Below are 21,647 nucleotides of genomic sequence, written 5' to 3'. Positions count from 1 at the left end.
GCCCAGCTCCCTCACTTGTTATGAGGAGTTACCAGTGAGTTAATACGTAGCACTTAGAAATAACCTAGCTCCTTCACCCATGTTGATTTTTGTGTATAGTATATGGGAGATATTTGCAAATGACTGATCAGATAAAGGGTTAGTACCCAAAACCTATGAAGAACTCAAACTCAACACCCAAACAAATAATCCAGTGAAGAAATGGGCAAAAGGCATTAACCGACGTTCTTCCAGGAAAGACATCTAAATGGCTAACAGACACATAAAGAGATGCTCAGCATCACTCACTACAGAAATACAAAACCACAACGAAGTACCACCTCACACCTGTCAGAATGGCTAAAATGAACAACTCAAAACAACATATTGGAGAGAACGTGGAGACAGGGAGAACCCTTTTGCACTGTTGGTGAAAATGCAAGCTGGTGCAGTCACTCTGGAAAACCGTATGGAGGTTCCTCAAAAAATTAACTACCCAACGACCCAGCAATTGCACTACTGGTATTTATCCAAAGGATACAAAAGTGCCGATTCAGAGCATATGCACCCCAATGTTTACAGCAGACTATTGTCAATAGCCCAATATGGAAAGAGCCCAAGTGTCCATTGACGGATACATACACACACACACACACGGGAATATTACCCAGAGATCAAAAAGGATTAGATCTTGCCATTCGCAACAATGTGGATGGAACTAGAGGGCATTATGCTAAGTGAAAGAAGTCAGAGAAAGACACATACCATAGGATTTCACTCCTTCGTGAAATTTAACAGATGAACATAGGGGAAGGAAGAAAAAAACAGGAAGGCAAATCACAAGAGACTCCCATACAGAGGGGAAAAAAACAGGGTTGGAGCGGAGACAGTTGGCAGGATGGGCTAAATGGACAATGGGCATTAAGGAGGGCACTTATTGGGATGAACATGGAGTGTTCTAGGTAAGTGATGAGTCACTGGGTTGTACTCTTGAAACCAATAACTTTTAACTTTAAGTGGAAATAAAATGGAGATATAAAAAAAGACACCTGGCCCAAAAGAGACTCCATAAATTAGTCCATAAGTTAGGACTCTGAATTAGTGTTTGTTTTCTTTAGGTAAATACCCAGCACTGGAATGACTGGATCACATGGTAATTTGAGAAACTTCCATAGGTTTTTCCACAGTGGCTTCACCAATAGTTCATGAGGGTTCTTTTTTTCTCTACTGCAAGGTTAGTTAGGTTTCCATAAGTTAGCTATCCTAGTTTTCCACCCCCCACCCCATTATAGAGCTCAGAAATGTGCAAGCTCTAAGTGGAGAAAATGCCAATGTGCCTTTTAAAAAAATCTGATTTTATCCTGAAAATTATGGTTTCTATAACTTATTTCTAAGCTTACTTAATATAAGGAAAACTACAAATGAGCACACTAAGCAGAAGCAGCTCAATCCTCCAGTGAAAATTAAGTCAAAAATGAAACCTGTGGTGGAAGTTTAAAAAGAGCAACAATGGTGGCACAGGGGCAGCTCATTTAGCTAAGCGTCTGACTTCCGATTTCAGCTCAGGTCATGATCTCACGGTTCATTAGATCAGGTGCATCAGGCTCAGTGCTGACAGTATGGCACCTGCTCAGGATTCTGTCTCAAAATTAAACAAAAACAAAACTTAAAACAATGGCCAGTGCTGGCGAGGGTTGAAGAAACAGATCCTTTCTTTTCTGGAAGCTCCTGGTCACCTTGAGGAGGACTAATCGTGCATGCCAGTAGTTCTACTTTTAGGAACATATCCTAAGCAAATACGTGAAAGAGGCTCCAAGAACATTCTGCAACGTTTTTAACACCAAAAAAATTGTAAACAATGCAATGTTCGTCAAAATTGGAACAGTAAACATCATGGGAAGTCCATAATATGCTGTATTGTACAGTCATTAAATGATAGTTACTTCTATATGCTACAGGAGGGGGCCATAAAGATCTGGAGTAATACGTATGCCATGATCCCATCTTTAAGTAGATCTTGTATCAGGCATCACTGTTTTATTGATGTACAACAGCAACAGAGCAAACCACACATGGAATCTTAAGTTTTCTAGTAGCCATGTTAAAAATAGGCCAAATGCTTTAAGCCCAATACACCCAAAGTATTTCAACATTTCATCGACCTAAGAGTATAAATGTTGTTTTACATTGATGTTTTGTATGGTCTTAGAAATCTGAGCTCTTTTCTACTTCCAGCTCCTCTCCACTTGGGCCGGCCTCACTTCAAGTGCTCAGTAGTTCCCCCACTGAAACACGCAGGTCTGAAAACTATACATTAGCTAAGAGCAGCTGTTTCTGGAAATGGGGTTGATAGAGCCTTTGCCTTTCCCCCTCCCACATTGTAGGAATTGTTTCAATAATCATTCGTATCCACAGAAAAAAGGGCATTGTGAGAAAGGTTTAATTTCCCTCAAAAACTCTAAGGCACAGTTTAAGTTGAAAACTTCTTTCAAACCACTCTTTGCTCCTTCCCCAAGGGGTGGTGGGAGAGTGGAACCTTTTATTCCCATGCCTTGGTTGTCTACAACTTAGACTTATTTGAAACCATTCTTCCCTTTCTCCCTCATCAAGTCCCCTCGTGGCCAATGCTCCTGCAGAATGGCAAGGCTTAGGAGAAAAGGCCACCACCCAGCACTGTGACTCAAGGGGGACACAAGCTGAACAGGTGCTACATCCATACAGCATGCCAGACACTGCACAACACAGTCACTTTACATCTTAGAGCACATGATCCTCCAACAGTCTTAGGACATGGGTACCATCCCAGTTTGATAAATCAAGGCTCAGAATGTACCTGTTCCAAGCTGTCAGAGCTTAACATGTAATTGCATACTCAGAACCTTCCATACCAAGATCATGGCCAGAAGCCAGGACTGTCCACACCAAGGTCATGATCAGATATTAAAAAAAAAAAAAATCACACCAATATTTGTATCTTTAGAGAAAATTCCACCCATCTTTATTTGTAAGAACCCCAGATCTTAACATTTCTCTTCTAAGGTTCTAGATTCTCAAAGATACGTTCCACTTAAATTTATTATTACTCCATGGGCACCTGGGTGGCTCAGTAGACAAAGCATCCAATTTCAGCTCAGGTCATGATCTCATGGTTCAGGAGTTCGAACCCAGTGTCAGGCTCTGTGCTGATAGCACAGAGCCTGGATCCTGCAGCCCCCTCTCTGCCCCTCCCCCTACTGCTCATGGTCTCTCTAACATCAAGTCATAAACTTCAAGGTCATATTTGACTCTCTTCCTGCCCTTGCTCACAAACATTTGTGGAGTTCTAGGCTCAATAATCCCAAAGTGGCTAAAAAACAAGACAGGCATACCAAGCAATACATCTCAGTATGTAAATCCCTCTCAATAGAAGGAAACTGATAGACATCACTCTAACCAGGGAATCAAAGTGATACCATCAGAAATGGGACACAAGGATATCCCACATCTCCTGAAATGCTGCACTAAGCCCCATCACTTCTGATATAATCTTAGCAAAAATTCAAAAACCCCATGTAAGCAGGAGAATATATCAGAGTCGCCCAAACTGAAGGTCATTCTGCAAGATAATATACCAATACTCAAACTGCCAAGGACATGAAAGAGAAGAAACCAAGGAACGGTCCCTAATTGGAGATTAGGAGCACTAAATGCTCAGCAAGATGTGAAATCCTACAAAGGACCCTGACCCAGAGAAAGATTAATGGAAAAACTGATGAACTTCCAATAAGGTTCATAGGTATGCACTGTATCTGGACTGTGCTTATGTGAGGTATTAACGTTAGGGAAATTTGAAAAAATGCACGAAGTCCATGCTATTTTTGCAACTTTTCTAGAAGTCTAGAATTCTCTCATGATCAGGAGTGAAGTTATTACTATGGCTACTACCCCAAAATCAGTCTTGCTCACCCCTGCTCCCATGCTTCCTACTACCCTCCCATGGTCCTCTGAGAACACCCTCCTTCCAGTCACCATGCCACTTCAAGTCCTGTTCATTCAAGGCCAACTCACAACCCACTACTACTAAGTCTCTCCCCACAACGCAGCCCACCTGACCACTGCCTCCACCAAATGCCTTGAACAGGATCTGCGCTCCTCCCACAACACATGGCAACGCTATCTTGTTAACTTTGTGCATTGAGGTTTCATTGCCTGAGGACCACGCAAAATGTTTGTGCAGACAAGCCCATCAGAACACACATTTCCCTTTAAGATTTTTTGAGACACACAGAGGATGGGAGTGGGGGAGGGGCAGAGAGAAAAGGAGACAGAATCTGAAGCAGTCCCCAGGCTCCGAGTTGACAGGACAGGTGGACTCCGTTCAAACCCATGAACCATGGGATCATGACCTGAGCCAAAGTCAGACACTTAACCAACTGAACCACTCCGACACCTCCCTTCACTCCCCTTTAAATGGACTGTTTAACGTGGTTTGTGGGAATCTACTAAAATGGGTCAACCAGCTCAACTGATACAGGTCTACCTTCAAAATTACGTATAACAAAATACACAATCACTTGGGGAAGGCTGGACTTGGACTTAAAGGTTGTGTGCAGTCTATAGTTGACCATTACCACAGAAAATACCGAAGAAAAACAAAAAGCCCTTGCCAGACCTTAGAAAGGATATTTAGTTTCTACTCAGAGGTGCCTTAAGCCCTCTAAATAGCAAGTGAATGCCAGCTCTATTAAAGTGCAGTAATAGACTTCAACCAGACATGGGGTTGTCAAAAAGCCTTCTGAAGGGTGGCCATCCTGCAGCCAATGAAGTGAAAGATCAACCAAAAGAAAACTGGAGAAAACCAGCAGCTAGAATCCAAGCTTCACAAGAGGTCTGAGTTGGGAGACTTGGGGTCAGCAAAGGGCTACAGAGAAGTTCCAGCAGGACTTGGGGGCCGGAGGGCAGGTAAGGAACCAAGAGACAAGCCCTCAAGTAAGCTCTTAAGTAGGAGGCACAGTGCTGAACACTGGAGGCTCTAAAAACACGTTTGCTACGGCCTCTGCCCTCCAGGTGCTCAGTCTAACTGGTAAGAAGGCACAGGACCAGAACCACGGACAATGGGAGATAGGGCAGGGCAAGCTCGCTCACTGCACACAACTAATACAGAACATACCATGTGAACCCAGTAACAATTTGCATGCGAACTCTGGAATTCTGACACTCGCAGCAGAGCTAGGAGCCCTCTGCCTGTAAGGCCCATCTGATGAAGGGGAGCAGACGGGAAAGGGAGTGGGAGCTAGGGACTGAATAGCAGCAAAGGGCGATGCTGAGAAGGGAGGAGGGAGGCAGGAGCTACTAACAGCCTCCATGCTTAGCTTCACAGGACCCTGAGGAGGCCAGAGCCTTGACGTTTCTCACCATCCACGCAGCCAAGCTGCAGGGTTCCCCCAATCAGATCCTGAAATGAAAGGAAATGAGAACTCCGATTCAGGTGATCCAGTAGGCAGTGCTCCCAGGGGAGGGAGTGGAGACAGAAGGAAAAGACAGCAAGCAGGGGTGTGATATTCAGCAAAGTTCATGCAGAGGAACTTTGGCTCAACCTCCACAGCTCTAGAAAGAGCACGGGCCACACCTTAGGGCAGTCCCTTTCCTGAGGTTGGGGGGCATTGGAAACTACAACTGTTACACTCCCTTGATTGAAGGGCTGTGCCTACGTTGTGGGGGTGGGGAGGGGATGGATTCTCAGGTGGCAGGAACCTTTGACGGAAACACAGGTGCCATCAGGAATGAACAAGCACCAGGTAGTGTCCAGAAGAGTCAAGGGTCGACAGAAGAACACTATCAGCACTTAATGTCTCTACCATCACTGCTGTTATTGAAATGTCACCTGGGAGCCTAGAGTTTGAATCATTAGCGCCTCCACCAGTGGGTACAGAGGAAACAGGAGGCTCCTGAGATCTTCCAGACACTTGGGAGAGACCTGCACTACTCAAGGCAAAGGATAGGACAAAGCCACCATTAACACACACAAAGTGGCTCCACTAATAAGATAGCACTCCAACCACTTCTCTGAAACTACTTATGGGGAGGTGGGGGGGAAATCCAGAAAAAGTCATTGAGGATGTTGGTTTCAGTCTGGCGATTTCCCACTCTACTAAAAATCAAAAGCAGCATACTGAAAGAATGATGTGAGAAATATTTAAGTTTTTCCACCAAGAATAACCCTTCTATAAAGGGTTTTATAGGAAGAAGTTATTCAGCCTGAGATTTTTTTTTACTTCAAAGTCAGATTTTCCGCAATTACCACAATCAAGTTGTACCTCCCATGCTTGCACGTGTTTGGGTGCCTTCCCGGGACAAATTCACCCAGGTTTCCAACCCACAGGACAGATTTGTCACATACGTGCCATTTTTGACAGGATCACCCATGGTCAGCTCCAACTTTCTGGAAGAGTAGTTAAGGCTGACTCACCTTGACATCACCCTTAAAATGTCTGCCATGGACTTTAATTTTCTTTTCCCACCCAGAAAAGCTTCACTACAAAGGAAGCCAATTTCTCAAAGGTGAGGTATGCGGTCGTCTGAAAACAGGTGTGCCCTTGTTAACACAAAGTGCCCTTTGCCAAGGGCTAAAAACTCCAAAAAAAAATTCACACAACATAAGAGCCTCCAGTTGGAGAGATCAGATAGGCAGAGAGCAAGACCATAGGAACTTGGAAGCGTTTTCTTAGTTAGGAGTAGACGGAGACATTAAGTTCTTAACTGAAACTGTACTTTCAGGTTAACTTATGCACTTAAAGATCTCATTCACAACAGGATCTTCCAACTAGGCCACTAAAGCAACAGGTATAGTCAATAAAGGGCTTTAATATTTCCATCCCACTTATAAATGCTGTTGACATAATGGATAATTATTTCCATCATGCATAATACATTAGAGTGCATGCCTGGATCCAGCATTCATCGCGTTAGACTAGCCTAGCAAGTTAAGAGGGAGAACATTGGCTATTTTAATACACCAAAATGAACAAATCATCTCCCTAAGAAAATGAATCTGAGTAGCAGGCACGATTTCTCTACGTAATTGGTGATTCATATGCATACTGAGACTCCAGCCTAGCAAGTAGGGGGATAATGGTTAGGAAACAACGCAACAGCTTCTCATAGTAAGGCAGAAGTATGTTTAACTGACAGAACTGCTTAGAGATTCAATCTGGAAGCCACCAGGTGGGCCACAGAAAGTCTCAATTTCAGATTCATAAACCTGGACACGATTAAGAACTAGAAACCCATTAATGGCCAGGTAAAGCCCCACCCCACCCCTAGGAAGGAATTCTATTTTGGGCTACATCCAACCCTCACACCCACTAAGCTACTTTGACTTGTGTGTCCTCCCAATCGGTTTTCCTAGAATAGTTCTGTCTTAAGTACGAGCCCAGAAAATTACACTCTAACTTTACCTCAGACTCCCAACTATTTCTAGCAATTAACATGTAATACACTCACCTATAACGCACAATATATTCATTTTTAACAAAATTGAGTGTTTTCCCCTGAAAGTGTGGTCTATTAAAAAAGCAATCCAATATGGTTTTTCAAGATCACGGCTTCAAAAGTTACAGGTTCATTTGATGATTCGCTTCACATGATACAGCAATTACCTGATGAGACTTTGATACATTGCAGGTATAGCCCGTTGAGGCGCTTGATTTGGCACTGTATCTCCATACACTTCAGGGTGTTGAAGCTTTGGCACTTTCCACTCCAAGTTTTTCTCCCACCTCGCTGGTATCCAGCTTTAATCCAAGTTCATGACAACCCACTGAAGGGAAAAGCTGGAAACTGGCGCTTTGAGGTCTCCTCCCAAGACTCACAGGAGTAAAGCAGGCGGGGCGCCTTTCAAAGCCAGAAGTGCCAGAGATTTTCCCCAACCTCCCCCACCCCTTCCCTACAGCTTACATTCGTTTCCAACGCCTCCCCCCCCCCCCCGCCCCTTCCAGAAACTGTAGCCCATCTCCAATTAGGGCCGAGAACCATGGCGGGGGTTGGGGGGGGTGGGGTAAGAGTAAGTGTCGGAGGCTCCCACAACCCCACCTGGGTTAGTCTCTGCAGCCACTTCCCTTGAGTATCAGCCCAGCTAGGTTCCATCATTTTCCGGGAGAAGTCGGAAAATTCGTGGAACAAAAAGTAGCCAGCCCACCCAGCCGCACAGCTCGCTCACGCGCGGGGCACCTGGCAGCAAAAGCTAGGTGAGGATGCGGAAGTAGTTCTTCCTCCTCGCCTAAACCTGTCTGCCGGGGCGTGTACCCTGGCAATCGCACACCCACGCGTGCACACCTCCCCCCGCCCCCCCACCCCACTCCGCACGTAGACGGGCGCACAAAACACTGTCAAACGGGTCTCACGGCCCCGGAAAAAGAGAGGCTTGCAAGTATCTAAAACTTACTGGGGGAGGGGCACTTGCTTAAAGGCCCAGGCCCCTCACCGTCCCCCTCCTCCCCCCAACCCTGAAGCCTGAGCGGGGCCCGGCCTCGGCGGCGGTGGCGGATGCTGCTGCACGGCCGTGGGCGCTCGGGGAGGCGGAGGCGGCGGCGGCGGCGGCTGGTCCTTAACTTTAAAATAACTGCCGCGGAAGCAGAGCGCCTCCACCCAGCCGCACCTGTTCCCGACCGTGGGGACCGAGCCCCGCACAGCCCTTCTGACCTTGAGGGCATCCTGGAAATCCACACTCCACCCCCAGGTCAGCGTTACTCCAAACCCTTTCCTAGCAGTTACTGAGGCCTTCCTGGTACCCACGCAGAGGGACCACCTCCGGCCGCCCACCCCCGGGAACTTCAGAATTCGCTCCCCCAGGATCGCTGCAGATCCTTTAAAGCATCTCACTTTACTCATCGCTTAACCACCTCCCACAAGCTACCGGGCCCCTCACAGCAGGGTAGGTCCCTTTTTCCACCTCAAGTGTGCGAACACCCCCTAAAGTTCGGGGTTCCCCCCCACTGGTGCCCCGAAGAAAGCCTTAGAGGGACACCCTTGCGAGCTGGCGCTGCAGGGCAGCTAGAGCGGGGTCCACCGGCAAGGGGAGGGGGCGGCAGCGGAGCAGTCCCCGCGCCCCAGGCTCCGCGCTGGCGAGGACGCCCCCACGGACCGGGAAAGTCAGCGGGAGAACCGCGCGAGGAAAGCGACGGCAGGGCCTCGAGGAGGGGTCGACAGCCCCGATCACCGGCAGAGCCGAGGTGCTGCCGGGAGCCGCGGCGAGTCAGCGCAGGGCGCTCCCGGAACAGCCAAACTTTCTCGGCCACCCGAAGTTCGGGACGCCGGAGAGGAGGCGAGGGGAAGGCTACTCGGCGGCTCCCGTCGCCCCCCACCCCCCGCCTCTTCAGACTGCGGGAGAGGGCGCCCCCCGAGGGCCGAGGCGGCCGGGAGCGCGCCGCCCTCACCTGGGCCGGCGGGACCGCAGCGCGCGGCCCGTACTCACCTGGCCGTAGAGCTCGCTGACCGACATGACCCCGCGGGCCGGCCCGAGCCCGGGCACCGCGCCTGGCGTGTGGCCCTCGCTCGTGCCCCGCTGAGCGGCAGGTCCCGACTCCTCTCCGCCCGCCGGCTCTCAGTTCACGGCCGGCCCGCCTGGCGCCATCTTCCCGGGCCGGCCGAGAGTTTCCCGGTCTCTTTCCCCTCGACCTGCCCCGCCGGCTTCCTGGAGGCGCCGCGGCCGGCTCGCCCTCGGCCGGAGCGACCTTTACTCCCGCGGTGGCGGCGCAGCTGCGGCCGGGCAGGAGTTGCGGGCGGGGGAGGAGGCGGCGCGGCGCCGCTCCCCGCTCAGGTATGGGAGGAGGTGCGGGCGCCGGAGAGGGAGGGCCGGAGGCGGAGCGGGCGGCCGGGACGCTACGGCCGCCGCCTTTGAGCCCTGCCGTGGCCGGGCTGGACGCGCCCTCCCGCGCCCCCGCCGCAGCGGGGTCCACGGGGCCGGGGGCGGGGCCGGGCGAGGAGCCGGGGCCGGCTGCCCCCTGCTGGCCGCTGAGCGCACGCCGGGACAGGTGCGCGCAGGGTGCGGCACCTGCCGCGCCACGCTCCCGAGGCTCGCGGGTTGCGACCCTGAGAAGCGGGGCAGAGATAGAATAGAGACAAGAAAGAGGGAAATTGACAGGAGGCGAGGGGAGAAGGAGCGAGGGAGTAGAGGAATAAAGGGGAAAGTCTACGGCTGAAAGGTTCCATACGTTTTCCTCCGACTTTACGTGGCTGTATTCAACATTCTCCTTCTCAAAATTCAGTTGTCAGAGGAGATTGTAGAAGGGGATTCGGATATACCAACGGTGGCCTCCATCAAACAGAGCTCCCTGGGCTGAAATCCTTACTAGGAGAAAGGGGAATATCTGTGCGGTTTGCCTGTTTCATCGAGGGCTTCTAACTAGGCTCCCCCCCCACCCCCCATCAGAGGACTGTGGTTTTTCTAGAAAGTCTTGCACTTTCTCCTTTCTCTCTTAGAGGCACTCCCCATCCCTCTAGCTGCTTTCTACCTCATTTATTGTCGCCCCTGCTAGGGACGTGTAGTCTGCCAGCTTCAGTCCCTCTTCAGCCTACAGCAAAAGATAAGCCTCAGGCCAGAGAAGAAAAGAGCTGGCCAGGTTTGGTGAAGGGAGAGTGCGTGCTGTAGGGGAAGACGGTCTTAGCGTTCTGAGGATGGTATTCATACCTGGATGAGGAACTTCCTCTGAGGGTGAGCTCTCAGGCAGAGCAGCCTTCCATCCCCGCTGCAGAAATTGTTCTGGAGCCGCTGGCCCTGGAAGAGGCTTCTTAAACTCTTCCCACTTAAGACCTTCCCACGTAGAATGCAGGCTCTCCATTTAATTCACCTGTCGAGCCCTTCACAGCTGTGCCTCTTCAGAGAGAATAGCCCAGGGAGTTTTACCAGTACCAAGGAAGGCATCTTACCCTCAGGAATTCTGATTTATTGGTGAACAGTGGGACCCTAGTATCCGAAATTTGCAAGCACCTCCACAATGCTAAATGATTGTACTCTCAAGGTTGGCAAAGGCAGTGACCAAAGTTTGGAGAATTCTCCATGGATTTGAAATGCAGCTCTTCATATCACTGACAGGAGCATAAAGGAAATGGCTCCACCGCTTCTCTCTCACTCAAAAATCTGTCTGTATAGTTTCCTTTCCTATTCTCTAGTAGCTCTCAAAGTGTGGCCCCGGGGCTATCAACATCACCCGGGAAGTTGTTAGAAATACCAATTGTCAGGACGCAGACGTACTGAATCAGAAAGGCTGGGGGTGGAGCCCACACTCTTTTCCCACCTCTCCAGAGGATTCTCTCCTTTTGACTAAGACACCCCCTTTGCTAGGCTCAGTCCTCACCTCTGCTTGGGACCCCATTGGCTTCTCTACCACCACGCTTCATCAGTGGTCCTGCCTCTATCAGCACCTCTTTCTCTGTTCTCCTTTCCTGCGAAACTTCGCGAGGTACGAGCTACCAGCTGGCTCCACTGACACAAAGTCCTCCATAATTCACCTGTTCTCAACACTTTCTGCACTTTCACAAAAACAAATGCCTGGCTCCCACTCCGAGAAATTCTGATTTGATTTGTCTGGGGTACTGCCTGGGCAAAAGGATTTTTAAGAGCTCCCAGGTAGTTCTAATGATAGCCAAAGTTAAGAAATGCTGCTGGAGGGGTGCTGGGCTGGCTCAGTCAGAAGAGCATCCGACTCTTAATCTCTGGGTTGTGAGTTTGAGCCCCAACTTGGGTGTAGAGATTACTTAAATGAATTTTAAAAGCTTTAAAAAAATTGCTGCTTTAGTCCCTTTCTAAGTGATTCCACCACCTCCAACCTATTGACATTGCCTTCTCCCTCTGAAGCATGGCGTGGTAATTGACTAGGTAAATTGCCTAGGTTAACCACCTAGATTAAACCATCTCCTTCCTTACCATGTATCATTTTTCTCCTTTTGTTTTCCCAGCCTCTCTCACCATCCCTTTGCGATGTCCTTTTCTAACTCTGCTTTCTGGTTCTTCAATAAAACTGTGGCCCATTTTCTGAACCTCTTCTTCTCCACACCCCCCATTTTGCCTCTCACAGCATTGTTAACTCTCAAATCTAATGCTAACCTTACCATAGACCCACCTTTCCACCTTCCGGATAGGCAACACCAGTAATACCACTAGGACCTGGCATTAACCTGAAACTCATTTGTTTCCATCCTTCCTCCCCACCTCCAACCTGGTTCCAACTTTCTAGCTTCAATCATACCTGGCACAGATGAAAAAGCTCAGTTCATGCTGACTGAACTGAATCACCTCCCTGAGGAGAATCCTATTGTTGGCCAGGGCGTTGTGAATTTCTAATCGCACAATCAGATGTGGTCCTTCCCTCCTTTGAATAATAATAAAGACATTTTAAAACATACCTTGTGCCAGAAAATTTACCAAGTGTCTTCCTCTGTGACCTGTCTGGTCTCAGCCTCAGAGCAACCCTATAAAGAAAGCGTGGATAATAAATCTCTTTCACAGATGAGCAAGGTGGGGCTGGTGGGGGAAACATTCTAGGTCAGAGAGCAGACCCTCAACTATATCTCTAGAGCCTAAGCGTTTGTGTTTATGCCCGTGATTCCTTAATGTTAATGTATAGCAGGATTAAGGGGTGTCAGGGGGTGCTGACTCAATTGGTCCACATGTAGTCCACGAGTCTGTGTGTTTAATAAATACCCCAGCTGGTGTAGGGTCCACAGAACTGAATTCTCCCAATAGGTAAGTGAGTGAGCTTGGAAGTAGATTCCTTGCTAGTTGAGCCTCCAGACTGGGCTCGAAGACCACAGCCCCAGCTGATCTTGGATTGTAGCCTCGTGAGACACCCTCAGGCACAGGATTCAGAAAAGCTGTGTCTCAAAGAAATGGAGCTAATAAAGTCTATGCCCGCAGCAACTGTGAGATAATAAATGTGTGCTGTTTGGACCCACTGAGTGTTGGGGTATCAAAATGCTGTGGCAGTTAGAACCCACTGAATCCATTTACAAGGGTGCTATGACTGTTTTATTTTGAGCCGACAATAGGTACAATATGCCAAAAATTGCATCTTCTGCAACTATTTAAACTTCTTAAAATTTTAGTTATTAAACTAAAAATGTGTGGAGACATACATGGTCTTTCAAAATCCCTTTAGAAAGTCTGAAAGCAGGAAAGTCTGAAGCCCACCAAGCAGAGGGCAGCCTCCTGAGCAAACTCCCCAACTAGGCCTTTATTAGGAACTTAGGACTTAAAGTGGTATTAACCCAGGCCCCTGGCTGGCTCAATAGAGCCTGTGACTTGTGAGTTCACGCCCCACGTTGGGCTTAGAGCTCACTTAACAAAAATAATAACAACAATAACAATAAAATGGCATTAACAGCCTTGATGCTGTGGAACGCTTTAAACTTTGCAGTTTCTTCAGGGTCGTTTCTGAGTCTTTCTGGGGGCAACGCAGACTTATTTTTCACCTGTTCTAAGTTAGCACTCAGCCCATGAGGGATTCAGCAGTGACTTCTGATCCCCCTCCCCCATATGGGTGAGACCCTGACACAGGACCCAACCTGGATTTCTGCACTCTTAGGTGGGTGGAGGCGGGTGGTGAAGAGTGTGGGAGCCCTGCCATGTGGGGATAGCTGAAGATAATGTCAAGGAGAGGTGGAGAGAGAAAAGACTGAGGGACTTTCCACTCCAGGGACTGAGGAATAGTGAGGCCAGGTGCCCCAACCAGAAAAATAGGGACATCATAACTTAAATAATTTTCAAATACTTAAAAATCTGTCATGTGAAAGAGAGATTAAGCTGGTTCTGCGTAGTGGAGACCACACTCAGACCACAGGGAGGAAGTTGATCCAGGACAACCAAGAAGATTAAGCATAACATTCTAATAAGGAAAACTGTTGAAGAGAGGAACAGGCCTCTCATGAGGAAGAGAGTTTGCTGTCCCTGGGATAGTTCAAGCAGAGGCTGGACTATCACTGTCAAGGTTGCTATAAATTCTGCCACTGGGTGGGATGCTGGACCACCACTGGGTGGCAGGGATGGTGTTCTGATGGCGTGCCCTCCGTCCACCTTGGCTCCTGACACCAAAGGGGGGTTCAGATCTGTTGTCACAAATGCAATATTGATAACATCAAGGGAAGAAAAGCCCCATCTCAAAGCTTGCTCCCTGGGAAGGTTTGATATCAGTCCTGTGCAACTGGTAAGACTGTAAATCCTTTGTTCTCTTCAGTGGGGGTTTCATTGAAAGCTTGACTTTAATCCCAAATGGAATGAAGGGTTTTGCTTCCTACTAGACAAGCTGACTGCTGCATTCTTTTCTTAGGGGAAGAGGGAGAGAAAAAGGTGGAGTTTACACTTTCCTAGGACCCCCAAAATCTCTGTTCATAGAAGCTGTTCACATGGCCAAAGGCTGTTTATGTAAATATCTGTCATGACCAGCCCCCCCTCCCCAGGCCAAGAATGGAATGGCATATCTATTGGAGCTTGAATGGAGAGAAGAGAGGAGAAAAATGAGGTGGTGTGGATCAAAGAAAATGCAAATGAAGAGCCTGCAAGCCACGGTCTGCACATCCGCTCTGAGCCTCTAGTCCTCTGGCTGCCGCCCCTCAGCCTGGCCTGCTCTCAGGGAAGCAGAGGCAGGGTCTCTGCAGAGAATGGCCAGGGCCTACAGTATGTTTTATCTCCGGCCTCTTGCGCCCTCTTCTGGACACTTTTCCCAACAGCCAGTTTTATTTTTGCTTTTTCTCTCATTTTCTATATTCCACAATTCCTTGATCTTTGGCAGTCACAACTGGAAAGACCTCAAAGAGATTGATGTCCATCCTTCTCATTTTATAAGTGAGAAAACAGACGCCCAGAGAGGAGGCGGGACCCTCCCGGAGCCATACAGCTGGTTGGCTGCCAAGAGGCCTGTCACTTCTGGCAAGAACTTGGAAGTTGAGGCTCACGAGCCCTGCCTGAGTAGCAGAGAATTTCACTCACAATCTCTCCCCACCTGCCTTGCTCAGAAAGCAGACCCTTCAGTCCATATCACTCATTAATAAATCAAATTTGAGCCATCAAACAGAGGTCTGGCTGGGCCGGGGGGGGGGGGGGTCAAGTTTCTACCTGATTCCAAATGAGACTTTCCTCACATCCTGAGATAAAGTGAGGGGGAATCAGAGCCAGGAGCTGTCTGAGGATGGATTTCGGGGCTTCTGTTAATTACACAATCTTGGAAGTTAATAAAGCCTGCTTGGAAAATGCCATTTTCAAATCCTACTCATTCTTTAAGGCCGTGATTCTCCATCTTGGGGACACACCCAAATGACCTGAGAATCACTTCACAAAGGCTGACCCCTGTATCTCAGAAGCTCCAATTTACTTCTTCTGGGGTGTGTTCTTTAAACACTCCCCAGGTAATTCTAGAGCGGAGCCAAGGTCAAGAACCTCTGCGTTACAGCTACCCTATGACCCATCTTCTCTAGGAAGCCTTCTGGCACTACATGGATGTGTTTCTACTCTATTTGGTGCCAGAGATGGGCAATATCTATAATATACTTTGAAATACTTCAGTAGACACAATCAGTTTGAGCTTGAATTCTAGGGGTAGGCTGGTATTATTCTGTTATCAGGAAATTCCTGCTATCAGAAATTTATATTCCAGGGTGGCCAGGTGGCATATCAGAAAAGGCCACATTCCATAATTTGGGGATTGGCCAGAGACACTCCCCACCCTTGCTAAAACAAGCCACAGCAAGAATCCTGAGTGTTCTGGAACCTGCATCATTAGGGAGGGTAGCCAAGCCTGGATCCTAATTGCATCCTGTGTGCAGCCAATGGTTTAGGAGGATTTCTGACGTGTAACGCTGACTAGAAGGCATAAAATCCTTCGTCTGAAATGTCAAAATGCATGCAGGTAAACCTCCCGGGCCCCTGCCTTACAGGTATGGTCAGAGCTGTTAAAAGGTCAGAGCCCTGAGATTTCATCAAGCTTACAAAGCCAGTTGTAGGATTTCTCTACCTACTTTGCCAATGAAGGCTTGTTTAGTAAATGTCCGTACATATGGCAGAACTTGAACAGAAATGGCCTTTATAACCTGTAGCCACCACCTCAAGGTTGGACAACTGTTATCTACCAAAAAGAAGCTGATTGCGATGGATGACCAGATAAACCTGGATCATTTTCTAACTTTGAGCCTTGTATATACATTTCTGATTCTTCTTTAAAAATATTGTGGGAAATAGGTTCTCCTTACATAAATCGTTTAGAAAAAAGCTTAAGGGGGAAAGCCACCACCACGGGATCCAAGCGCCCGAGGTTAGCTAGCTCAATATTGTAATGGGATCACGAGTAACTTGTTATATCACCTGCAGGAAATTACTTTCCATCTGGCATCAATGTACCTTGATCACAAACTCCACTTGCCCCCCCCCCGACCCTTCGCTTCTTACACACACAAATTAACGATTACTGTCTGATTATTTTCTTCACGTTCACCACGTGGTAAGAGCTTGTTTTCTTCGCATTCACCACGTGGGTAAGATCTTGTGAGCTCAATAAATAAGGAGACGAAAGGCCTATTTGGGGCTCTTGTCTTCTCCCGACATTAGTGTCTCTTGTATTCAATTCCACGTTCCCTCTTTTGCTGGACAAGAGAGAACTCCAGACTCGTAGCCTGTGACACAATATTAGTGTAAATGTTATTTATTAAACACCCGCTATGTTTGAGGCACCCTACGAGAGACTAGATGTTTAGACACAAATAAAATGTGTTTGGGGGGCTCAAACATCCAGCTGCCTTCCTGACTTTTCCACACATATGTCTCAGGATATCTCCAACTTAACCTGTCCAGAACAAAAATCTTGATTTTTATCTGCCACACACGTTCTTCCCTCAAATCTTCCTCATATGGATGTAGGACTTCAGCATCTACCATCAAGACAAAACCCCAAAGTCCTCTTGGTTCTTCCCTTCCTCTCAGCTCTCAGTTCTAATCTATCAGCAAGACTTCACAGCGCAATCTCCAAAGCACGCCCCAAACCTGCCACCTCGTTCCATCTCTCCTGCCACCACACCCTTAACCAGGCCCCAGCCATTTCCTGCTGGACTCTTCAAAAGCCACCAGATTGGTCTCCTCATTTTCATCTATGCTTTTGACCTCCTCTCTTCCTGTTCCTCTCCTTCCTTCCATCCTTCCTTTCTCTTTTTGAGACAAAAAAAAAGTAAAATTTACTTAATGAAAGCTAAAATAGATGTTGCAATCAGTTCACCTTATTTAAAGGAGAGCATCTCAGGCCTTTACCTGGACCTCCTTTTCCCTCTTTATTATTTTTATTGAGATAAAATTGGCATACGACATTATATTGGTTTCAGGTGTATGCCGTAATCTGAAATTTGCATAAACCACAAAGTGATCATGGTTACTATTCATCACGTTTAACCAACTGAGCCACCCAAATGCCCCTTTGTGGAGTTTTTAAAGGCAATTTTCTTCCCCAGGACATTGTAGGAGTGGGAAAAGATTGAAAAATCATGAAGTAAGTGTATTAAAACTCACAACATTATTTTAAGTTTGAATACTTAATTTATACTTGGATTAGGGATTCCAAGACCACCGTCAGGTTTGGTGATTGCCCAGAAGGACTCACAGGACTCAGCAAAGCTGTTACGTTCATGGTTTTGGTTTATTACAATGAAAAGATACAAACTAGAAATCAGCAAAGGAAAAAGGTGCACAGGGTGGTGTCCAGGAGAGAGCAGGCACAAGCTTCCAGTTGTCCCTACCAGTGGACTAATAGGGACAGCACCTACGTCTCCCAGCAAGGATGTGTGACAACATGTACAAAGTATCGCCAAGCAGGGAAGCTCACCCAAGCCTCCAGGGTTATTACTGGGGGTCAGTCACCTAGGCATGGAGTGCCCACTGACTAACTGTAACTACCCAGTCTCCAAACCTTCCACCCCCAAGGTGAAACTGACACAGCATGGTCAGGCCCCAGGTGAATAAAAACAGGCATTCACCACAAACCACATGGATAGTATGAACCCCCTGGGACGGCCCTAGGCCCCAGCTATACAAAGACACTCACTCCCAGGCAGAATTCCAAAGACCCACAGGTTATCTCCCAAGAGGTGATCAAGAACCAATTTTCTTTGGGATGTGAAAGGTTTGAACACCCCAAGTCTTTAACCCTTTACGATACGATCCGCCAAACAGAATGTATTATCATTTTACGTATTTGCTTTAATGAAGCAAACACTATCATAAGTAATATTTTCAAAATCTATTTCTGGACAAAGTTAACCATTAAAGAAACACATCAAAACATATAAATAGGGACACACATTTTTTCCATTGGCCTTGGGTTCTTTTTTTTTTTTTTAATTTTTTTAATGTTTATTTATTTTTGAGAGAGAGAGAGAGACAGAGAGACAGAGAGAGAGATAGTGCAAGCTGGGGAGGGGCAGAGAGAGAGAGGAACTCACAGAACCCAAAGCAGGCTCCAGGCTCTAAGCTGTCAGCACAGAGCCCAACGCAGGGCTCGAACTCACGGACCGTGAGATCATGACCTGAGCCGAAGTGGGACTCTCAACCCACTGAACCACCCAGGCGCCATTTTAATGTTTATTTATGTTTGAGAGAGAGAGAGAGAGAGAGAGAACGTGAAGGGAGGAGGGGCAAAGAGAGAGGGAGACACAGAATCCAAAGCAGGCTCCAGGCTCTGAGCTGTCAGCACAGAGCCCGACATGGGGCTGGAACTGATGGACCGCGAGATCATGACCTGAGCTGAAGCCAGATGCTCAACCGACTGAGCCACCAAGACACCCCTGGCCTCGGGTTCTAATATGACCCAGCACAACACCTGCCAGATCCTTTCTTTAAATTCTTGATATTTAGGGATGCCTGGGTGGCTCGGTTGGTTAAGCATCTGACTCTTGATTTCGATGCAGGTCATGAGCTCGTAGTCCTTGAGATGGAGGCCCACACTGGGTGGGGAGCCTGCCTAAGATTCTCTCTCTCCCTCTCCCCTCCCTGCTCACGCACGCACACTCTCTCTCAAAAAATAAAAAATAGGGGCGCCTGGGTGTCTCAGCTGTCAGCTGTGCTGACAGCTCGGAGCCTGGAGCCTGTTTCTGATTCTGTGTCTCCCTCTCTCTCTGCCCCTCCCCCACTCATCCAGCCAAAGTCTTTACAGTGGCCTTGGCTCTCCACTCCACTCCACTGGCATCTTTTGGTCCCTCACATACCTCATGGCCAGTCCCCCGGTAAGCCTTTGCTCTCCTCCCCTTCACCTCCTCAGGGTTTTCTCCAGGAGGCCTTCCCTGCCCACCTCATTTAAGGTTGCGAATCCTATTATGATTCCGTATTCCCCAGCCCCTCTATTTTCCCCATGCTGCAATCATAGTCTAGCATAGTATACCTTTTCCTCACTGATTTGTGCATTGTTTCCCTCCCCTTGGAGAATGTGAGCTGTTTGATTCTCTAATCCTTAAGGATGTCCTGATCTTTTTTTTTTTAATTTTTTTTTTTTTAACATTCATTTACTTTTGAGACAGAGAGAGAGCATGAACAGGGGAGGGTCAGAGAAAGAGGGAGACACAGAATCTGAAACAGGCTCCAGGCTCTGAGCTGTCAGCACAGAGCCCGACACGGGGCTGGAACTGATGGACCGCGAGATCATGACCTGAGCCGAAGTCGGACGCTTAACCGACTGAGCCACCCAGGCGCCCCAAGGATGTCCTGATCTTAAGCATGATTCTTCCCAGTGGAAGTGAAAGTGGTGGTTTGGGTGACTATTCGCTCTCTGAGGCTGCCATAACAAAGAACCACACTGGGTGGCTTAACACCGTAGAAATGTAATATCTCTGGAGGCTGGAGCCCAAAATCAAGGTGTCAGAAGGGCAGCACTTCCTCTGGGTCTCTAGGGGATGACCCTTTTTTGCCTCTTCCAGCTTCCGGTGGTGGCTGGGGACCCTTGGGGCCCCTGGGCTTGAAGCTGTGTGACTCCGGTCTCTGCCTTCATTGTCACGTGGCATTCTCCCTGTGCGTCTGTGTCTGTGTCCTTTCCTCTTTGTATAAGGACACCAGTCATATTGGATTAAGGGTCCACCCACTCCATCCAGTATGACCCATCTTATGTAATTACATCTGCAGTGAAACTATTTCCAAATAAGGTCACATTCTGAAGCACTGGCGGTTAGGACTTCAACATATCTTTTTGGGGAGACGTAATTCAACCATCACAGGTGACACCTCAGGATGTCCTTGTCCAGTGGCAGTTCTGTTCCATTAAAGGAAAAATGTGGGGCTGGAGCTGCTATCGTTTATGCAAAACAAAGTCTTCCTTCTCATCCTCACCCATTTATTCAACATGTTTTCACAGAGCCAGGCATTTACTAGGCACCGGAGACAACAAAGCGACAGGCAAGACCCCTACCCCAGGGAGCAACCCAGGCTGGTGAGGAAAACCAAATGACGACACTGGGGAGTGGTGGGGCCTTGGACCGGCGGGCGCATGGGCACAAGCAAGCGTGCACCTCCTTTCCAGGGCCTTTGACTAACAGCCACCTGCTGGAGCCCCAGAAATATTTGCATCCTCAGCCTTGACAGCTTAGGAGTGTGGGGAGGTGTATCATTTAGCATTTTATTTTTATGCTTTAGCTAAAAGTTTATGGTCTGCTTCTATTTCAACATGTGTTACTCCATAAATCAGGCTGTAAAATTCTCACAGATATGAGGTGATTTTGACTCAAGCATTTTGCCATTCCTGCTCTAGCTGGTCTTAAAGCTCATTCCACAAGTGGTCAGGGCAGTAACTGTTGAGCCCCTGGCTCCCTGCTGCTCGTACCTCCGGTAGCACTCACAGGCAATCTCACCCAGGGGCTGCGACCAGTTTTAAGCCCAAAGTCGATGCATGGCCTTGACTTGGTCTTGACACTCCTTTTGCCTTGAACTCCAGTTCCAGTCACTGGGATTCTGTTTTACTCCTTACAACCAAGCCTCTGTCACAGTCTGGTTATAGGGCCTGAACCCTCCTCTCGCCCCAGTGTCCTCCTCTCTGTTGGAATCCCCATGTCGTACCCACACTTCCCCAGGAAAAGCCTCGGCTGGCCCACCAGAGTCTTTCCCTGGTCTGTGATGCATCTTTAAGCCCAGGCCCCACGCCTTCGTCCAATTTTTGCAGCACTTCCTCCGGGATGCCCGGACCTGCCTGTATCTTGCTTCCAGATTCCCAATGCTGCGATCTACTCACCTGCCAGGATTCCTCCGACTCACCGCAGGGACCTTCCCAGACTTCCTGCTACCTCCTGGGGGATCTGTTTGGTTTGGCCGGCAGTGGTTCTTTTTATGTGTGTATGTGTGTGTGTGTGTGTGTGTGTGTGTGTGTGTGTGTTTATTTATTTTTGAGACAGACAGAGCATGAGTGGGGGAGGGGCAGAGAGGGAGGGAGACAGAATCCAAAGGAGGCTCCAGGCTCCGAGCTGTCAGCACAGAGCCCGACGCGGGGCTCGAACCCACGAACCGTGAGATCATGACCTGAGCCGGAGTGGGATGCTGAACCAAGTGAGCTACTCAGGCGCCCCTCAGTGGTTCTTAATTAGCCTCCCACAGCACACTGAGGCAGTCATCAACAGTCACCGGTGGATCACTAAATTCTGATACAATGTAACATGTATTTTTGTTGTGAATGGAGAAGACACACACT

General features: G+C 48.2%; 1 protein-coding gene across 3 annotated transcripts in view; it reads right to left on the bottom strand.

Moving 5' to 3' along the window:
• MYO5B (myosin VB) overlaps window positions 1-9,869 on the bottom strand; it is a 341,784-nt gene extending 331,915 nt beyond the window's left edge. The window contains exon 1 of one of the 3 annotated variants that reach the window (XM_040478861.1): window positions 9,431-9,869. In XM_040478861.1, the coding sequence (XP_040334795.1) occupies window positions 9,431-9,457 (27 nt within the window). In that variant the 5' untranslated portion in view covers window positions 9,458-9,869. The remainder of the gene's footprint in view (window positions 1-9,430) is intronic. The other 2 variants (XM_040478859.1, XM_040478860.1) reach the window with 2 other exon arrangements.
• Window positions 9,870-21,647: the final 11,778 nt, after the last annotated feature.

The sequence above is a fragment of the Herpailurus yagouaroundi genome, unplaced genomic scaffold (genome assembly GCF_014898765.1).
Source record: "Herpailurus yagouaroundi ecotype Mexico unplaced genomic scaffold, PumYag 142, whole genome shotgun sequence".
NCBI lineage: Eukaryota > Metazoa > Chordata > Mammalia > Carnivora > Felidae > Herpailurus > Herpailurus yagouaroundi.
The sequence above is the reverse complement of the archived record's forward strand: the minus strand, read 5'-3'. Positions and strand labels throughout refer to the sequence as shown.